At 40.0% G+C, this 19,741-nt stretch overlaps 1 protein-coding gene across 1 annotated transcript in view; it reads right to left on the bottom strand.

Moving 5' to 3' along the window:
* NEBL (nebulette) overlaps positions 1-19,741 on the bottom strand; it is a 108,358-nt gene that overhangs the window by 71,426 nt on the left and 17,191 nt on the right. Inside the window, 3 exon segments of the mRNA XM_053894872.1 lie at positions 1,071-1,184; positions 11,567-11,668; positions 12,627-12,728. Of these exon segments, the coding sequence (XP_053750847.1) occupies positions 1,071-1,184; positions 11,567-11,668; positions 12,627-12,728 (318 nt within the window).

The following is a 19,741-nucleotide window of genomic DNA, read 5'->3' as shown; positions in this document are numbered from 1 at the left end:
TTGTGGGTAGATACTTTAAGTATCTCCATTTTACAGAGGGGTAAACTAAGGCACAGAAAGATGAAGGTATAGAATTAAGAGGCAGAACAGGATTCAAATTCAAGCAATCCAATTCTAAACCCTGTGCTTTCAAGCACTATGCTCTAGGTTCCTTTACGTATATTCCAACCCTATCTGCTTTCCATTTTTACACGCACACAAGATAAAAAACAAATAAGACAAAGAATCCATTCTGATATTCCAGTGATCCTAACAGACCCATTTCAAGTGTTGGTACGAAACACGGGTGAGTGAAGAGGCACAAATAACAATACCTACTAAACATCAAGGGAAATAAGCTATGCTGAGTCCCAAGGACAGGGCAAGAGTTGAAAAGTTTCAGTGATCTGACAAAGCAACAGTTCAACAATTCCTCATCTTAATACTTGCAAAGGTATTATGCATCCTTCAACCACAGCAAAGTGATCCATTCTTTTCCATGTTTCCGTGTTTACGCTCTGCTTGATTCTAATAAAAATTTAAGGCATCTTTTCATGTCAACTGAAACTTGATTATTTTTAAAAACATAAAATGAAACCAAACCTGTGAAGAGGTATTTCACAGTGTTTGCATAAGGGATAGGAAAGACACTGTTTAAGACGTTATCAGTGCAATTTCTGAAAATTTCTTTCTTATAAACTACCATATGCCAGGTTACACGTTACAGGAGCCCAATTTCCTGGGCACAATTACACGAGTTAACTGTTGTCATAACCACTAATTTAACATACTACACACCACTTATTTTGCAAACCTCTGTAATCTGGTTCTACTCTTGATCAGATAGAATAGTTTTATTAGCAATACTATTCCTAACTTATTAACTAATCAGTAATCAGTAACCATTAGTGGTAACTTACAATAATACATTTTCCTCGAGAAAGCTCTCAGGAAAGTATGCTTCAGTGTTTGCAACTAAAACACTTGGGAACTGCATTATCTCGATTCAGTATTAGCAATTAGTAATTACAATACAGTTGATTCTAAAGATACTGAAAATAATTGCCTATGAATCACACGTCATAACTTACATCGCTCACCAGTGCAGTGACAAGCTGACTTTGCCTAAAAGAAGCGTTTTCAAGAGGATTGTAACGATGTTTCTTATCCTTCATTTCACTATCAAATTTTTCTTTGTATTTAATCTGCCATAAAAGAAGAAAACAGGATAAATTAAACAGCACATTTATCTTTAAGCTTTCAAAATGAAACATTTGATTTTTAATTAGATCGGACCTAAGCTACCTTAAAAACAAATGGTAACAAAGTTTAAATTCCTGGTATTTTTCCTCCTATAAAGCTTAATTAGGCATAAAAAATTTTTTTATGGAAAAACAACCTCTACTTGAACATTGATCATAAATGCAATTAGGCATGAACTCAAATCTTATTAACAAGAATTATACACTAAAATCTCAGGATTTTTAAATGTCAGGTTTCCATTTCTGCATTCTTATTGCCTATGATCAATTAGAAATTGAGACCACAGATGAATGAAAGTCTATAACATTTAGAAAATGGATCCTGAGACCCAGAATTTGAATATGAATTTTCCTGAGGGAATTATTCCAAATACGGGACATGGTTTAGGTTATGGTTTTTCTCATCATTTCCCAGTTGCTCAAAAATTCATTTTTAGGGATTACATTTTCTGAAATGTCCTGGGTCTATTTAATGTCAATTTTTTATTCCTCTGCTTTAGCTCCACAGTTATATTCAGCAGCAAAGTATCTCTAATACTTACTCTGTATTATTTTTCTCCTTTTTAAAGTAGTCTATCAATTTCTCTATAGATAGAGAAATATGTGAAGGTAGGTTATGATAACTACCTGAAATGTAGATACAAGTCCTTTACTAAAAACAAAACCCAAAAAACTAGTTATTGGAATCTCACACCCACTTTGATTCCTGTATCCAGGAAAAGGAGGCATAGACCTCAAAAGCAGAAGCTCGCTCTTTTGTTCTCTTACAATAACTTTACGATATTACAATTCTCACGGTATTGTGTTCTTACAACATTGTCCTAATGCATCTTCATTCATATATCTTTAAGCCCTACCTCGAAAAAATTTTTTCTAATTTTTCAAAGTTTATTTATTTATTTTGAGAGACAGAGCGTGCGCGCACAAGCCAGGGAGGGGCGGAGAGAGAGGGTGACAGAGAATCCCAGGCAGGCTGTGCGCTGTCAGTGCCGAGCCCCATGAGGGGCTCGATCTCAGGAACTGTGAGATCATGACCTGAGCTGAAATCAAGAGTCAGATGCTCAACCCACTGAGCCACCCACCCACTGAGCCACCCAGGGGCCCCTTGAAGTAATTTTTATCAAGAAGCAATTTGGGTCTGGCTGCCACTATCTGTTTTAATTGAGTGTACATTGGGTGATGTCTTCCTCAAGGACACATGTCTGGTACCTATGGGAGACCGCTAGTGAAAATCTTGGTGAGAATACATTTGGAAAAGATTCCAGGATGGCTTACAGGAAATATTTTCTGCTGTGCCTCCATTTGCTAGTAATAACTTTCTGATAGTCACATTGCCTTACAAATTCAGGCAAAACCTCATTTATTCTAATTAATTAGACTAGTTAATAAACTTTACAAAACAAGAAAAACTCTGATTTTATACGAAATATATATATTTATGTCTTGAAATCAGGCACAATATCACCAATGAAATAAATTTAGATCTCATTTGCTATTTTCCACAGTCATGGGCACCACAGCAAAAGTTTCCCCTCCCTGGTCCTCCTCTAAATTCCACTCCCGTCGCAGGGCACTTGTCCATCCCTCTTCCAGGGCACTTGTCACCATATTTTAATCTGTGCTTTTGTCTCTCTAGGTTTTTAGTGCCTAAAGGACATTTGCTTGACAATGAGAGGAGACTCTCTTAACTGTCTTCCACCTGAATGGCACTCCTGACTCAGCCAGATTCACCAACACTCTCCCCTGACTGAACAAGACATTCTAACTGATGGCCTCAGTGCCCTGAACGTTCTGGTAGCTGTTTACCCCATCAACCAATCCACCTATGCAATCCTGGCTTGCACCAAGTTTTCCTTCAATGATTCAAATTCTCCAACCCCGGGCACCATAAGCATCTTAGTTATGTATTAGCTAAGTGGCAAAATTAGGTTATATCCTCTCTGAGAAGAGAGAGCCTGTCCTACCGTCTGCCCACGGCATGGAGCGGGTGAAACTTGGAAATGAACCTGAAGCCAATGGCATTCTCACCTGCCATTTGTTTTCCCAGGCGAAGGTATGGTTCCGAAAAGCAATAATCGATCCACATTGCGATGACTCCTTTTTCCTCTCCTCACTACATCGAGCCTGTGTTGAGTTCCTGCCATGAGGTAGGATGAGTTCCCACCTGAGGCTGGGGGTGGGATCAAGACACGCTCTGTCAAGACGGGGGTCGGTAATCTTTCCAGCAGCAGATCTGACTGAATCACAGTCGCTTAAAAGTGGTTTAAGCGCCCCAGCACTTCCATTCCCGTTAGCTACGTTATAAACTTGCCAAGAGTCCAGCTGAGTTCGTCCCTAACCCCATTTACGCTGGCTGTACTTAATATAATCACGTGATTGAATTTAATACTGCAAACACTGATATAATATATATTAATATACATATGCATGTATGTATGCATATGTGTGTTTATACTCCTATGCTCACGAAGTCCCTGTCCCTGAGGGAGGCCCCGGGGACATGCAGTAAAAAATGAACTTGATTCCATCCAGGCATCACTGCTGATGATTAGGCGCAAAGACAAATTCCGGGAGGGTGAGCTGGCTGCAGCAGCACAGGGCAATGAGGCCACGGAGCCACATTTTGTGGCAGACCCTCTTCAAGTCTGAGGAACCAAGGGTATTTGAGTTAAGGCGCGAAGAGAGTGTACTTAGTGAGGGAAAGCGGGGAGAGGGGTGGGAGGGAGGGGCATGCTGATAGAGTGTGCCCAGAGGGAACAGCAGGTGGAAGGCGAGAGAGGGGCACACAGCATGATCAAGGAATTTAAGAACACAAGGGTGGCCGGAGGATGGAGATTACACTAGAGACCGGAAAGCAGGAATGGCCAGCCCCTACGGAGCTCTGTAGCTGTCATGGATCTTGGGCTTCATCCTAAGGCCGGTATGAAGTCATTCTAAGCACGTTTGCGACTTGAGCAGGTTTGTCACTGGAAGGATTTCGGACGCCAGTCTGGACAGAGCGTGTCTTGATCCCACCCCCAACCTCGGGTGGGACCTCATCCTACCTCATGGCAGGAACTCAACACAGGCTCGATGTAGTGAGGAGAGGAAAAAGGAGTCATCGCAATGTGGATCGATTATTGCTTTTCAGAAATATACCTTCGCCTGGGAAGAACAAACGCCAGAGTCGATGGCAGGTGAGAATGCGTCACGTTCATTTCCAAGTTTCACTCCCTCCATGTGGCCTCCGTCCCTCATGTACCTGTGCTGGCATGCGGAGAGCAGGATGGCTTCTCTGTGCTCAGAGATGATGTAACCGACGCTTGCCACTTAGCTAATACTAGATTAGACTATTTTCTAATTTTGGACATATTTGAATTATCTGGGTGTGTCTATTCTCCCATTAGACAGCGAGCCAGGAACAAAGTTTTATTCATTTTTTTATCCCTAGGGCCTGGTATAATGGATTGGAATGGATTTGGTACTTCCTATATGTTTATTAAAGAAATATATAAATTAATGATGAAAATGATACGCAAAAACTCTCTTTTATGACTCACACAATGAGTCAAACCTTGAGACGTGTCGGAGATTACAGGATCTCTAATATTTCTCTAACTCTTCAAGTACACACACACACATGCACACACACACACACATGCACACACACACACATATGCACACACACACGTGTGCATGCATACCACAGTCACTGTTAAATCGATTGGAACTAGAGCCCATGAAGAAGATAAAGAATGTGAAAGGAATGCAAAACGATTGATATAAAAACATTATACTGAATCTGTATTTTACTGTATAGTTCCTGCTGGATTTGCATTCGTTCATTCATTCATAAAGTTAGTATCGATGAGTGGTTAGTATACATGGATAGTTAGTCTCCATGGTTTCTGTGGATAATGATGAAAAGAAGTTACATTTAGGCTAATACCTGTAGGATGCGCAGAAATCATTCAGAGGAACATTAGGAACTTTTTTTCTGAAAGCCCTCTCTGATGTCCCAGACTGCTGGTGTATTTTTGGAACATCCCGCCTTTACCCAGTCACAGAGATCACACCGTGGTGTCATGATCTGCCACACCGCTGCACTGTGGATCTTTCCCAATTAGGCTGTAAGCTCAGTGATGGCAGGGGCTGTATCTGTCCTGTTCACCTTTGAAAATCTACCCCCAAGCACAGTGTCCAGCATTTCATTTGAAATAGATACAAGAAATACATGGATGGAGAAGGGATTCTTTCACTGAAAGGCAGGAGCAGGTACCTTTCACGGTGTCCTCAAATTTTGATATAGCCTTGCGATAGATTTTGATGAGAACTTTATTTATTTTTTTCATTCATCCAGCATACTTTACTTAGAACCCTGATTTTTAAGTTTCGATATCCACCTCAATACCTTAAGACCATTCTTTTCAAAATGGAAAAATACCAATTCCCATCTAAGTAAAGGATTCTACTTTCAAAATATGCATGGGAAACTGCATGCCTCACATGTAATGAGCGTTAGTCACAGCTTAGGTCCTAATAAGGGTGAACTAGGGGCATAAATTACACATCTTAGGAATAATTGGGTACATAAAATAAGCTATTCAGAACTAAATGCCATTCTAATGCAATATTCTCCTGAAAGTATTTAATAGAAGTCTAATATCTTAAAAATATAACAAAGTGTAATAAAGTACTCTCGTGACATTACTAATTAAGCACAGAGTAATGCAAATGATCCCAAAATTTGTGATCATGCTTCGCACAAAATCATGGTTATGTTTGCGTGGAGGTTTGAAATCCATTCACACTCTTAATTCACTATCCAAATATAGAAATATATTACAAATTGTCTCAATACCAAATTGTCTCCCTTCGACTTACTAGTCTAACCTGCACACAACTCCTTTCGGGAGGACTTTATTTTTTTTTTTTATTTTTTTATTTTTTATTTTTTTTTTTTAACGTTTATTTATTTTTGAGACAGAGAGAGACAGAGCATGAACAAGGGAGGGGCAGAGAGAGAGGGAGACACAGAATCTGAAACAGGCTCCAGGCTCTGAGCTGTCAGCACAGAGCCCGACGCGGGGCTCGAACTCACGGACTGTGAGATCATGACCTGAGCCGAAGTCGGACGCCTAACCGACCAAGCCACCCAGGCGCCCCGGGAGGACTTTATTTTTAAAGATTTCTACCACTGCTACGCATTGGGTTATACACCCTAAGACTTGAATTTTAAAATTCTGTCTAACCTTTCCAGGTTATTTCTGTAGTGTGAGATCAGTTATTTAAAATACATCTGTTGCTCCTATCCTTGTAATAAGTGTAGTAAGAGGCAAAGTGTTGTGAAATTTATCTCTAAGCTTCAGTACTCCATGTGATCTGATTCAAAGATGCCTAAGGAACAAAGACACGAGAGTTTCCCTCATTAGTTAACCACAAAGCAAAATAACTTCATTACATAAAAAAAACATGCTTATCAGACACTGACACCCAACTATTTCTTATCTCTTGGTATAAAGGGTTGCATGTAAATGAAGTGAGAAAAGAGCCAAATGGTTTAAATGGGTCCCTTGGTCACCTTCTGACTGGTTCACTCTCTCACTACACATACACATTCAATATCCTACCCTATTTTCAACCCACACTTCACACATCTGAGTGTCTGTCTCTTCATGCACACTCACATCTCCTGACGTGATGCTTTCCCTTGACTAACTAGGGACTCAACCATGGAACAAAATATCTCCCTCCAGTTTCAAGACCACTTGAGAAAGGGAGAAATAGGTGTTGGGTTGGGTGAGTTTGCTCCTTATGTATGTTACCCCCTATACCTGAGTCAATTACTTTGCAAACAAATAAAAAGTTACTTATGCCCATGACTGATTTTATTTACATTATAAATACCATCGTATCTAATGATCCTGATGTTTACCAACCTTTCCTTTTAATATAGGAAAGGCATATAGGATCATACTCCTAAAAGTTTATGAGGAATGTTAAGACTTAGCAAGATTTTCAGAGACCCACACTTGGAGAAAACACTGGAATTGTTAAACTACAATAATATAACTTAAATCATTCCTCATAACTGCATCTAGACAAAGCAGTGTTTCAATGGCCTGAAGCCTGACTTCTAAAGCAGTAGTTCAAAGCTTCACCACGAGGGGTGCTGGACTTCAGCCCCACCTATGACTCCAGACAAAGGAAGAAAAAAGCAGAAGCAGACTCCAAAAGAAAGCTTTTCATCATCGCCACAGAAACAAATGTTAGGGGAAAAATGGAAAATTTGATAAGTATACCTTCATTATCAGTGAAAATGAAGCGTAAACAAATAACACAATGCCATATACCTATAGGCACCAATTCTCTCCAAGTTTGGATGAAATTAAACTAAAAGCTATCAAGGAAGATAGTATATCCAGATTCTTATGTAGAACTTGCCATAAAATCAATAGTATTTTCAGGTCTGAATTTTACACAAAATCATATCCCTGTCCTTATTTTCATAACAAAATAACATCTTACTTTGTACCAACTGTGAATGATCCAGAGAAATTTGTTTAATCAGTCTATGTATATTTATTGAAGTCCAATCTGTGCTATTCTGTAATGATGAATTAAACACATGTCAACCCTGTCCCCATAAAGCCTGCTATGTGGTAGTAAAGGAGATATTTCACACACACACACACACACACACACACACACACACACACACACACACATACACACACACACCCACACACACATTTTTGACTAATACAGACTGTGTTAAGAACTATAAAGAACCAGAACTGAGAATGAAGGGGAGGGAGCAATACAATTTAAATTGGCAAGTCAAGGATGCGACACTGAAGCCAAAATTTGGGGGTAAAGAAGTTGGTTGGGAGAGTGTTTGCCAGGAAGACAGAATGGGAGATTCTCCAAACCAATTAACATCCCCATTCAATTTGAGGACAATATTTATAATTAAATTTTAATGGCAATCTAAAATGTACTTTTTATGTTTCAAACCCATTCTTGTCAATACATCCCATGCAATTTTAGAACAAACACTAGTTATTACAAATACAAAAGTTTTCCTTGATGTTATAAAACTAACAGAATTGCATTCACCATGTAGACAAATTTCCAGTAATAAAGACGATATATGAATATATTAACAAATCAGCTGCTCTTAAAAGGATTTTGTCTCCCCCCCCCCAAAATAAATAAATACACTTAAAAAAATCTTTTAGAAAAAGGGGGCGTTTGGGTAGCTCAGTCGGTTAAGTGTCTGACTTCAGCTCAGGTCATGATTTCACAGTTTGTGAGTTCGAGCCCCACACTGGGCTCTCTGCTGGAGCCCACTTCGGATCCTCTGTCCCTCTCTCTCTCTCTCTGCCCCTTCTCCACTCATTTTCTCTCTCTCTTTCTCTCTCAAAATAAACTTTAAAAAAAAAAATCTTAAAAAAGAAAAGAAGTTTGTAAGATGATGGCTTCAACAGTTACCCCACTAACATTTGAGATACCCGGAAATACACGAATCTCATTATCTTGGCACGCGACGTGTCACTTTAATTTTTTTTTTTTAACTCATTTTCTCCCGATTACTTGACCATCATTTTATGTGCCTACTAAATTTTAAAAAAGGAAACTTTCACAAGTATGGCAACAAAGCTGCTGTACAAGTTAACAAAGGGTTTTGGGTTTCCATCACCTTTCCCAGGCTCAACCCCTCAGAGGACAATTTACTGCTTACTTGGAAGAACTCTGCCCCCTGCCCTCTCGTTCTCACCCCTTCATCAGGCAGGTCTTTCCACTATACGCTGCGAGCATTACCTCCTCTCCGCCTCCTCTCTCAGTGCTCCTGGTGCTATCTGCTCTCCCCCTCCTGCACCTGTCCCCGGGGTCCTCTGCCTCCTGCCTTCCTAAGTCACTTCCTTTCTAGGCATTTCTTCGCCTTTGAGTGCTCCTGTATCTACAATCTGTCATTAGGTGAGGAGCAAGACAATACATGATGGTCGAATTGTCAGTGAAAATAAGAAACCACACTTTCTGCCCTCGACTCTAGTTCACCCCCCTGAAAATACACACACGGAACGTGTCGCCTTCATTCCAGAAGTCCTCTATATTCATCTGCCCAGTTTTCCTTTTTCTCTCATGAGTTTATGAGAGCAGCAAGAATGTCACGGGGAAAATAAAGATGTAACTTGCAAATTACGATCTGCTTAGGTATCTGGTTGTACAGTTGCTAAAGGAGTTGAATTTTTTTTGTTTTAACCTGCCTAAAAACCCAGGGAGGATCACATGGTAGGACTTCTGGTGACTTAATCTGAAATATCAAAATAGGAGCGAATGGTTAGCTCAATCAGTTGGGTGCCTGACTCTTGATTTTGGCTCAGGTCATGATCCCAGAGTCATGGGATCAAGCCCTTTATTGGGTTCTGTGCTAGGTATGGAGCCTGCTTAAGATTCTCTCTCCCTCTCTCTCTGCCCATCTCACCTGTTCATGCTCGCTCACTCTCACTCCCCAAAATAAAATTTAAAAATTTTAAATAAATTTTAAAAAATAAATAAAAATTAAAATTAGAAAAAGCCTTTCGCAGACACTTCCTTCTCTATAGACCATCTAACCTGTTGAATTTTTTTTAAGTTTATTTATTTTGAGAGAGAGAGTGTGTGAGGGGGGCAGAGAGAGAGAGGGAGAGAGAGAGAAAATCCCAAGCAGGCTCTGCGCTGACAGCTCTGACTCAGGGCTCAAACCCACAAACCATGAGATCGTGACCTGAGCCAAAGTTGGATGCTTCACCAACTGAGCCACCCAGGTGCCCCGATTTAATTTAGTTTTTAAAATAAATTCTGCCCACAACATGCGGCTTGAACTCATGACCCTGAGATCAAGAGTCACATGCTCCACCAAGTGAGTCAGCCAGGGGCCCCTTGCATGGAGTTTTTAACATTAATTTTGGAAGAATTAACATTTTTACAATATTGAGTATTGAGACACCTGAGCTAGAGCACAATAGGTCTTCTCATTGGTGCAAATGTCATCATGTTCTTCTATCTGGTTTCACAGTTTTCCTCATTTACACCTCTCCATTTTGAAATGTAATCCAACTTTGCAACTTGAGGAACGGGTATTCTCAAAGTTGAAAACACCGTAAATGTATAAAAATCGCTTTTGATATTACTATTGTTGACTTGGCAAATATTATCATTTTCCATCGAGAGAGTTTTAATTCTATAGTCAAATATGCCTAACTTTCCTTATATAGCTTCTGGATCTCTGGTCTTATCTAAGAACAACTCTGTTATCCCTATGTGCTATGTATATTCTCCTGGGTTTTCTTTTAAGATTTAAAAAATTATTTTATTGTTTACATTCACATCTCTAATCCATCTGGAATTCATTTTGTATGTAGTTTAAGATTCAGGTCCAATTTTATTTTTACTCTGATGGATGGACATTTATGTCAGCACCATTTATTAACTAATACAACTTCTTCCCACTGCCTTGAACCAACACTTTCATCGTATATTAAATTCTTATACATATTGGAGTCTATTTCAGGATTCCCTATGCTAGCCTACTGATCATTTTATCTCTTACTGTACTAATCCCAGATTGATTTAATTTCAGTGGTTTTATATTATGTTATGGTAACTCACAACTAAAGTTCTTCACTGGTCTTCATTTTCATACTTTTAAAGGCTATTCTCAGGCATTTCCTTTCCATTCAAACTCTAAGATCATTTATCCATACTTAAAAAAAGTTCTACTGGCTTGTCATTGAAATTGCATGACATTTATATATTCATTTGGGGAGAACTGCAATTTTTACCTGCCGAGACTTTCAGCCTAAAGCATGACCTGCCTTTATATGCAGATCTTATTTGATGGTCTTCAGTAAGATTTCAAAGTTTCCTTCATGTGTCTCACCTCTTTCTTATCTTGTGATTAAACAAAAGCATTCGGAAATTGATATTTTACTACCAAGTTACAAAGCGTGTGTATGTGTGTATACATAGATAGCAATCTAATTATTGATCTAATCTAATTGGTATCAGGATTGCTGAATTCTCGAAATCCTAGGAAATGTGACAACACAGCCCACCTCATTAAAAAGGGTTAGAATTTGAGCCTGGAGAAAAGAAACCTTTGTCTCATGCTTACAATTGGACTTATTTTTATGCCTTAGTGAAATTTATAATTATTGCAATCCTATCTGAAATAGTTTCAGAAACATTATCTTTGCATAGTCTTGCAATTAAAGATATTATCTAAGATGAAATATTCTCCTGTGCCACTAGAAACAAAATCTCTCAATCAAATCATTGTGGAGTCATCACTCGAGTCTTACTTGACTAGAAAGTTTAGAAGCTTCCACAGCATGTTCGAAATCTGGTCTTCCAATTACAGCAGGCTCTTTATTCATTACTCCTTGCCCTTTCTTGTACTCTGCCTAAAATGAATAAATATGAGAACGTTAAATATTTCTACTTTCCAATGAAGCATTACATTAACATTAGCTGAAATAAAATATAATAGATGGTCAGTCCACAAAAAAACATCCGTTACAATCCACCAAATGATAAAATGCTGACTGCTAGGGCAGAAATTGACTTCGTGTGGTTATATAAATAAACTCAACCCTTTTGTAGTAAAATAATTACCAAGTTTGAATCTTTGTACCCTGTCACCATTGTCATCATTGTGTTTCTGTATAAACACTGAAAAAAAATATTAGAAGAAATTTCTGGATAATTGAGATCCCAAATTCTGCAGGCAGACAGCCTGTATGGCTCGCTTGATCTCAGGAATTTAGCCCTGCTTGGCTAACATGAAGTTAAATTTCGTAAATAGTTATTGACTTTTAAGGTGAGTATAGTCTACATTATTCAAATATTTGGTTTGTGTTAGGTCATCATTTTTAACCAAGGTGCAAAGGTATGTTTAAGTTAAATGGTATTAACCAAGAAGGATATCTTGGAGAAGATAAGAAAACAGCCACGATGTGTAGAAAATGTACAAGGGTAAATGGTGGCTAAAAAGAATCTGCACAATTAACAGGAACGCGATGGGAATAAGGCCAAGTGATATTCTTCGGGACAAGGTAAGGTGAGAGATAATATCAGACCAGATGACTGACAAAGTTGACTTTCAGGCTGAGACATCTGAATGCGAGCACAGCACTTACTTCTCTGAAAGTATGGCAGCATTAGCCATAGTGAAGGCAACTTTGAGCAGTTTCTGCATATACCTGAATAACCTACATAGTCAAGTGGATGATTCAGATTAAAAAAAAAATTGAGATGTCATGATTTCACCAATTCAATTAACCATTCAACTACCAAAGCCACAGGTTGTCTCCTGCAAAAAATAAGAAATCATTTCTGCTCAAGATAAGAAAGAGAGATTACGTTGCTTATGATCTTGGAGATCTGCGTTGCCATCTTGATGTCTGGTCTGTTGAGATCCGCACTGTATGTGTGGGTGTCCTGTACATCTTTTCTATAAGAAATCTGACCCAAGAGGCAGTTTTGATTGAAAGAAAGAAAAAGAAATTAGTAAATTTATATAACTACCAGACTTAATGTCTATAAAATCATTTATCTGTGCTAAATCATCTTAGAGAACCCACCGACCACGAGCTGTTTTTTAAAGTTTTTTTAAGCACAACCTTTATTTGAATAGATACATTCTTTTTTCTACCATACCTAACTCTCACTAGCATTACTGCATATGAACTGGATTCATACAACATAAAAAAATGTGAGCCCAAGACTTTGGCACAAAACCAGTCTTACAGGATTTTACAGAGACCGCTCTGATAAGCATGTCAACGTGGGTATGTGTGTATGTGCATATTCACATACAGAATATCCTCATCAAGGGCCTTAACTTGCCCATCACACAGTCTTGACCCCCAGTGGATGCAGGATAAGCCCAGCACATGAAAGTAGAAAATCATTTCCTGGGGTAAGGGTGTGTGAAGCTGTTCCTCTCCGGCTTTCTCTTCTTTTTCTGACTGGACTCTTAAAATGCCCGTGTGTGGGAAGACTAGTCATGTTTACTGACAGTTTTATTTTCTAGCAACTACCATCACAATGAGTCCAAAAAATAAAAGCAATTACATTAAGGAACATTCATTCTCTGAATGCACATGAGATGCAACCAAACTGAAGCGCGGAAAATAGAAAAATATATGTAAATTTAAAGAGAAAAATATATGTAAATTTTATCAAACCTACTTTAGGTGATGGTGGTTATTCAGATTTGAATTCGACTGACAAACAGGAAGTGAGACCAGACCAAAACTAGTATAATGCCCCCTGCCCCGGTCAACATCTCACCAATCTGTCCACTTCTCTGTTTCTCGAGGTTGGTCATAAGTTAAAGGAATATTTATCTATTTTCCAGATGTAATTCTACCTGGCAATGTCACCAGGGGCTGATTGATTTGTCCATTACATTAGTTCTATTAAAGTTCTAACGCAAAGAGTGCAGCAATGGTCGTTTTTAAGACCCACCTTCATTTTTTCAAGGCGTAGAAAGGTAAGACACAGAAACTTACAACTGAACATCTACACAAAATGCACAATTATTTATATTGGTACAATACAAATATTTCTAATGCTGCCTGTGAATTTTCTACAGTAGGATCATCTAAGGTACTTATTCAAAAACTAGATTCCTGGGGCGCCTGGGTGGCTCAGTCGGTTAAGCATCCGACTTCAGCTCAGGTCACGATCTCACGGTCCGTGAATTCGAGCCCCGCGTCGGGCTCTGGGCCGATGGCTCAGAGCCTGGAGCCTGCTTCCGATTCTGTGTCTCCCTGTCTCTCTGCCCCTCCCCTGTTCATGCTCTGTCTCTCTCTGTCTCAAAAATAAATATACGTTAAAAAAAAAAAAAAAAAAAAAACTAGATTCCTGAGTTCCATCCCCAACCCTACGTAACAGAATTCCGGTAAATGGGGCTCAAGAATCCGCATTCTAATGAATTCCCCTGTTGATCTATATAAGCCAGTGTTCTAGATAATATCAATGTATCTTGTTATTTTCCTTTCAGTCTTGTAGAGTTAAAAACCATTTGTACTTTCTTACTTCCTTCAAAAATAATTATCAGGTACAAGAAATGAAAATGCATTAATACTTTGATAGGCTCCCCACGCATTATATTATTTCATTTCGGTGAAATGTTTACATACATTTCTATTTATTCTTTTAAGGGCTTGCTTTTGCCTCACCACCAAGACTGTTTTTTTAAACTGTGTTTATAATCATGAATCTAACAAGTAAACACAGCTTCAATGGAATTCGCGTAATTTCAGCAAGAGCATCTGTTTTCTTCACTATTTCTGTTTTCACAGGCTTTACCTTAGCAAGTAATTCAGGTAGGTTTTGTGCACACGGGTAGCAAAAGAAACATGAAAACGGGCTGGAAACTGAGTTATATTGTTGGGCGAATTTTAAATCCTTCGGGATTTAAAATTAAGCCAATTTCATTGGCTTCAAATAGCAACACGCTCCCGCTCCAATGATGGCCAATCAACCTCAGCCGGCGCTCAGTTAAACACAAGCTGTGTAAACAAAAACCGACTCTCAGGTGAAAACAAACCGAAATTACTACCCACCTACAAGACTAACTGTTTCTAAGTTACTGCATTCATACAAAAACCACAGGGGGGGAATGTCTTTTTGTTTAGAAAAGAATGAGGATAAAAACGGAAACCCTTACTTTCTGAAAAGAGCTGCAACCTTCCAGAAATCTAAGCTTTGCATGGGTTATGTAATTATATGCTGCTCAGCCTAATGACTGCGTGAAGAGAGGTGAGGGGCACAAAGGCAGCAGGAGCAGGACTCTGAATAGGGCCCCATCATCCATGTAAATTGCAAATTAGAGGCCGGCATATGTGACTCAAAACAAATATGAAGATTGACAAGAGCTGCAGATTCAAACAAGCGGACGGCACAGAGCCACACAGGAGAGCAGCACGGGAGCCCGGTCGCTAGTCAGATCTTCCAGAATATCAGTGCGTGGGGACATCCCACGGGAACGGGGCTTCATGTGGGGAGGCACAGGGCCACCAGCTCCTGGGCTGCACCATGAGCAACGATGTCTGAACTTGGTGGTGTGCCGGCTGCCCGGCTTTGAGGGGGGCTCGCCTGCCATTTCTCAAGTGTCCCCAACGTGTCTTAGCTCCGTTCTGCAGTCTGTCCGAACCCGGGAAGAGGAAAAACGGTACGCGGCCGAAGAGAGGTTTGGCAGTGGAAGGTCAAAGAATATATATGGTTTTTTCCCCCTATTTCCGGAATGACTTCAAACCCCCAAGTGCTAACTGTATTGGAACAGTGGACCGACCGGTCTCCGTTCTTCAGGCTGTCTTCTCATGAATCTTGAACCTTAGAAACTTCTCGTGTTCTACAGAACGCTGTTGAAGAAGGAGAAAACAGGAGGCTCCTGAAAATCGTCAAGCCCAGGATGCGTGCAAGCTCGAGAGCCAGCAACTGATTTTACCTTGTTTTGGTAATGTGTTGCTCCCTACTGCGTCCTCAGAGCATAGGAGAGGAGGAAAAAAGCCGGAGGAGGGACGAAAAAAGGAGAAGAGAGATACTTCAGTCTCTTCCCAGGAGAAAGTGTGTTTCCCCACTTCTTTAAATCTCTTATTATACCTTTCAATGAAGTTTGATTGTTTCCTTCTATAGGTCCCACCCAAGGCAATAAAGGAATTCTCATACGATGACCATTTTCTTATACGCTGATCCTGTATCCAAGATAAACTCCTTACCTTTTTAATAATATCTGTAGAGAATGATTACGGTTTCTTCTTCAGGAACACCTAGAATTATTACTATACCTGCTTGATCTCTTCCTCTTATCTCCCCTCCCCCCCCCCCCCCCACTAAATTTATTTCCCTGCCCTTTCCCACGTCTCTGGGTCATTTTCCGTTGTAATGGACATTTATCCTTTTCTTCTAATCCGCCTGGGATTTTTCCTTTGGAAACTGCCTCTCCGTCACTCCACGTGAATTGGTGGGGCTGTCCGATGCAGCCTACCTTCTTGATGACAGAAACAGCCACATGACAGTCTGTCCAATCAGATACCCCAACCCCTTGGAAACCATGATCGATAAGAGGGCAGACACGTAACCCGGGGGGGGGGGGGGGGGGCCAGAGGCACCGATGGATCCGAGGCTGAGGGAGAAAGACCTACTGTCTTTTCTCTCTGGGATCAGCTGCCGAGGGGACGATTTGATTTTGGAAACACCAGCTGTCATCTTGAGACCACCTAGACAGAGTCCGTCCGAAAGCAAAGCCACGAGACGGGTCGAGAGGAAGAGTCCCGGCGACACTGTGATCTCTGGATCGTTACACTTGAAGGCAGCTTGAATGTCTAATTATGTAAACCCATAAATTCTCATGTTTTACTTAGCTAACTTGAGGCGGAGTTCTGGTGCTAACTCTAGAAACTCCCGACGAATGCCATCTCCACTTCATGTTTTTCTGCAGTGTCCAATGTGTTCTTCGTTGCCTCCAAGAGAGAGATTAATCCCATCAGAATTTCTTTTTGAACTTCTTAGCTCACCACGTTCACTTGAGTAGACGTATATAAATCAAATCCAACTGGCCCAGAACCATTCATTCCCTTTGCTACTCTGCTGAAGGGTAACATGATTCTTGGTGAGAAGAGACTAGATAGGATGGACATCTTTTAAGTCTGCAGAACGGAAGTGAGTCGTGTGGCCTGTACTTAGTGATAATCTCAAAGCGCTGGTGAAGTCATTCTCAAGAAATACTTTTATTGTCATCGGAAACTCTCACGTGAGAACAGCTCCCAGGTATCATCAGATAGGCGCATGGACTGGAAATCCCATCGTACGCTTATTTCCGTCTGGGCACGCTGTACGTAAAAAAACTAGTAAAATATTACATTGTACATATGTTTTTTTTGAGAGAATGTAAACCTTTTATTTACAAGTAAATGTGGGATCTGATATTCATCAGAAGGCACAAAAGTTTTCCATTTCCTAAAAGATGGAGTAGAATATGGAGCTTTATCTTTGTCGTTTTTATGCCTGTCTTGTTTACAAAAATCATTTTAGAGTTGACAGACATTTTCTTACTCATGACTTCATTTTACCACCACCGTAATCTTGTAAAGAAGGCAGAATGGGTATTACTAACTACTCTTGGAGATGAACAAAATACTAATGTGTCTATTTTAATACTAAGTCCTGAAGTGCTGTTATTCTAGGTCACACCAGGAAATCACAGGGAACCACGAATGTTTTTCCAGTATCATTTTACTGATTTATCTCTAAGCTTTTTCACTTTCTGATGGAAAAGAAAAGAAATTGTATCTCCTGATAAGTTTTTATTGCCATCAAGGAAGTATATACATCATGCTCAAAAAGGACATTAAGTCTCTTGTTTCCCTGCTGAATACTTCCTCCTAATACACATTGAATTGATTACCAATATGGTGTTTTGGAAAAGTTTATCACTCCAATTTCACCCCAAGTCTATACAGACCACATTACTTGCAAAACTGAAGATGGCAATTCAAACTTTGTTTGACTTCCTTCAGACCTATTGGGTTTCACGTCTCTGATAAGATTGATGAGAACTAATCATGTTACTGGGGTTTTCATTTCGAGCCCATCTTTAGGGGAAAGTAACAGGATAGATTACCTCCAGTTCCTCTAAATTACATTAGAAGAATTTGGCAGGGGTACATCCCTTAAGATACGAAAGGATTTAGATTGGCTGTTTTTAATAATTTCTTGATTTTAGTATCAACAAGATAGGTAGTTATATGGGTTCAGAAATATTTTGAACATGCCCTTCTGAACTAAACGCTTCTTAAAATAAATTGCATATTGAGTTGGCTCTTTTCTAAATCTAAGCTCTTTTAATTATTTCAAATTGACTATGAAATCATCCTAACCTCTCAGATCACCCTTTAAAATTGGAGGAGGACCAAAGAGGACTCATATTTTATGGAACAGCTCTTCTGCAAAGCCCTTCACATGTACCATCTCATTTAATACTCGTGAGAGCCCAGTGAGGTAGATTATCACTGCCCCATTTTACAGATGGGAATGCTGAGATTTGGAGATATTAAGTAACCTGTCCAAGGTCATCCAGGCAACATGTGGTCTGACTCTGAATTCCTTTTCTGTTATGTGCTACCGTGGGGGGTATTCAGACAAATGATTTCCCCCCTGTTCTGTGCTCACTGAATTTGGGGGTGACAGAAGAGACTAGCACCCCTAGAATAGCCTTCCTCTTGAAACTCTCAGTTACGCAGAGGTGAGGATTCAGATGGCCCTCACCGAAGCCCTCTCCTCTCAAGGCCGGAGGGAGAGAGAGGTTCTAAAAGAAAGATCACACCCTTAAGGCCATTGGTGGATGTTCTAATAAAAGTTTGAGCCGAAAGAAAGCAGAAATTACAAGGCTTAAAGCACAGCTGTCCTGGTTTCCTGGTTCTCTTAACAGAGAGTGGAAACTCACTTGCTTTGGGGAGAAACATAAAAAGGCAAGCCAGGAGGCCTCTTTGCATTATTTCTAGGTAAATCAGATGTACATGTGCCACACATTTTAGTTTCGTTAAATCGCATCACTTCGGGGCACAACGTAAAGCGGCACTCCACCTTACGAAAGGGTCATTCTGTTAGTTAATTCTGGGCAGATGAGGGTGACCGGACTGAAGCTTTATGGGAGACAGGGTGTCGTCTACCGTGGAGATGCGGTCGCCTCACCTACGAGCCAAGAGAAGTTCCTGCTTTCTTGGGGCGTTCCAGACCTAGGTTTAAATCTCATATTGTAGGGACAACAAATGTATTATTCTGAGTGCCTTGACTCTAGGGGAATATCAACTACTTCACAGGTAGAATACAAATATCATTCTCACTTTAAATCTGAGCAAATAGTCTTAAACACTTTCTAAATCCTATTATATGTACAAACTTTGCATGTAAAGGTTGAGCCGAGAAGGCAGAGGAGTGTAAGTAAATACACCCTTCTCCCATAAGTACACAGTATTGAATGGAAGAGAAAAGGCCTTTATACTCTATTCCCTCAATCCCTCAATCAAAGACCTTTTAAAAGAAAAGGCACAGTTAAAATAATAACCCCGGTTCTATGATAAGGAACTTCCGTATTTGAATTTCATTGAATTATAGAGTTGGAAAAGGCTTCCCGAGGGTCCGTGTAGTGTGGTCCGGCCCCTCCCGGACCACCGCCGCCACCTTCTTTCCCGCAGTGCCTTGAATCTGTTCATCTACATTCTGATGATAACCTATTAGGTCCCACATTTAAAAAAAATTTCACGTAAAACCTTGACCAGTAACCAGTGACTTTTAAGAGGGAGGTAGCAGGGCGTAATGGAGAGCGTGGGCTTGGGAGTTTGACTCTTTGGTCTCGTTTTCTTCATCTACAAACTGGGATGCAGTGCAGGGACTTTGCGAGAACTGGAAATGATCAGGGTCTTGGCACAGTTCCTGCCGTGCAGCAGGGCTCGCTAAGTGGTAGT

This window comes from Panthera pardus, unplaced genomic scaffold, assembly GCF_024362965.1.
Source record: "Panthera pardus isolate Hobbes unplaced genomic scaffold, ASM2436296v1 HiC_scaffold_6, whole genome shotgun sequence".
Classification (NCBI taxonomy): domain Eukaryota; kingdom Metazoa; phylum Chordata; class Mammalia; order Carnivora; family Felidae; genus Panthera; species Panthera pardus.
The sequence above is the reverse complement of the archived record's forward strand: the minus strand, read 5'-3'. Positions and strand labels throughout refer to the sequence as shown.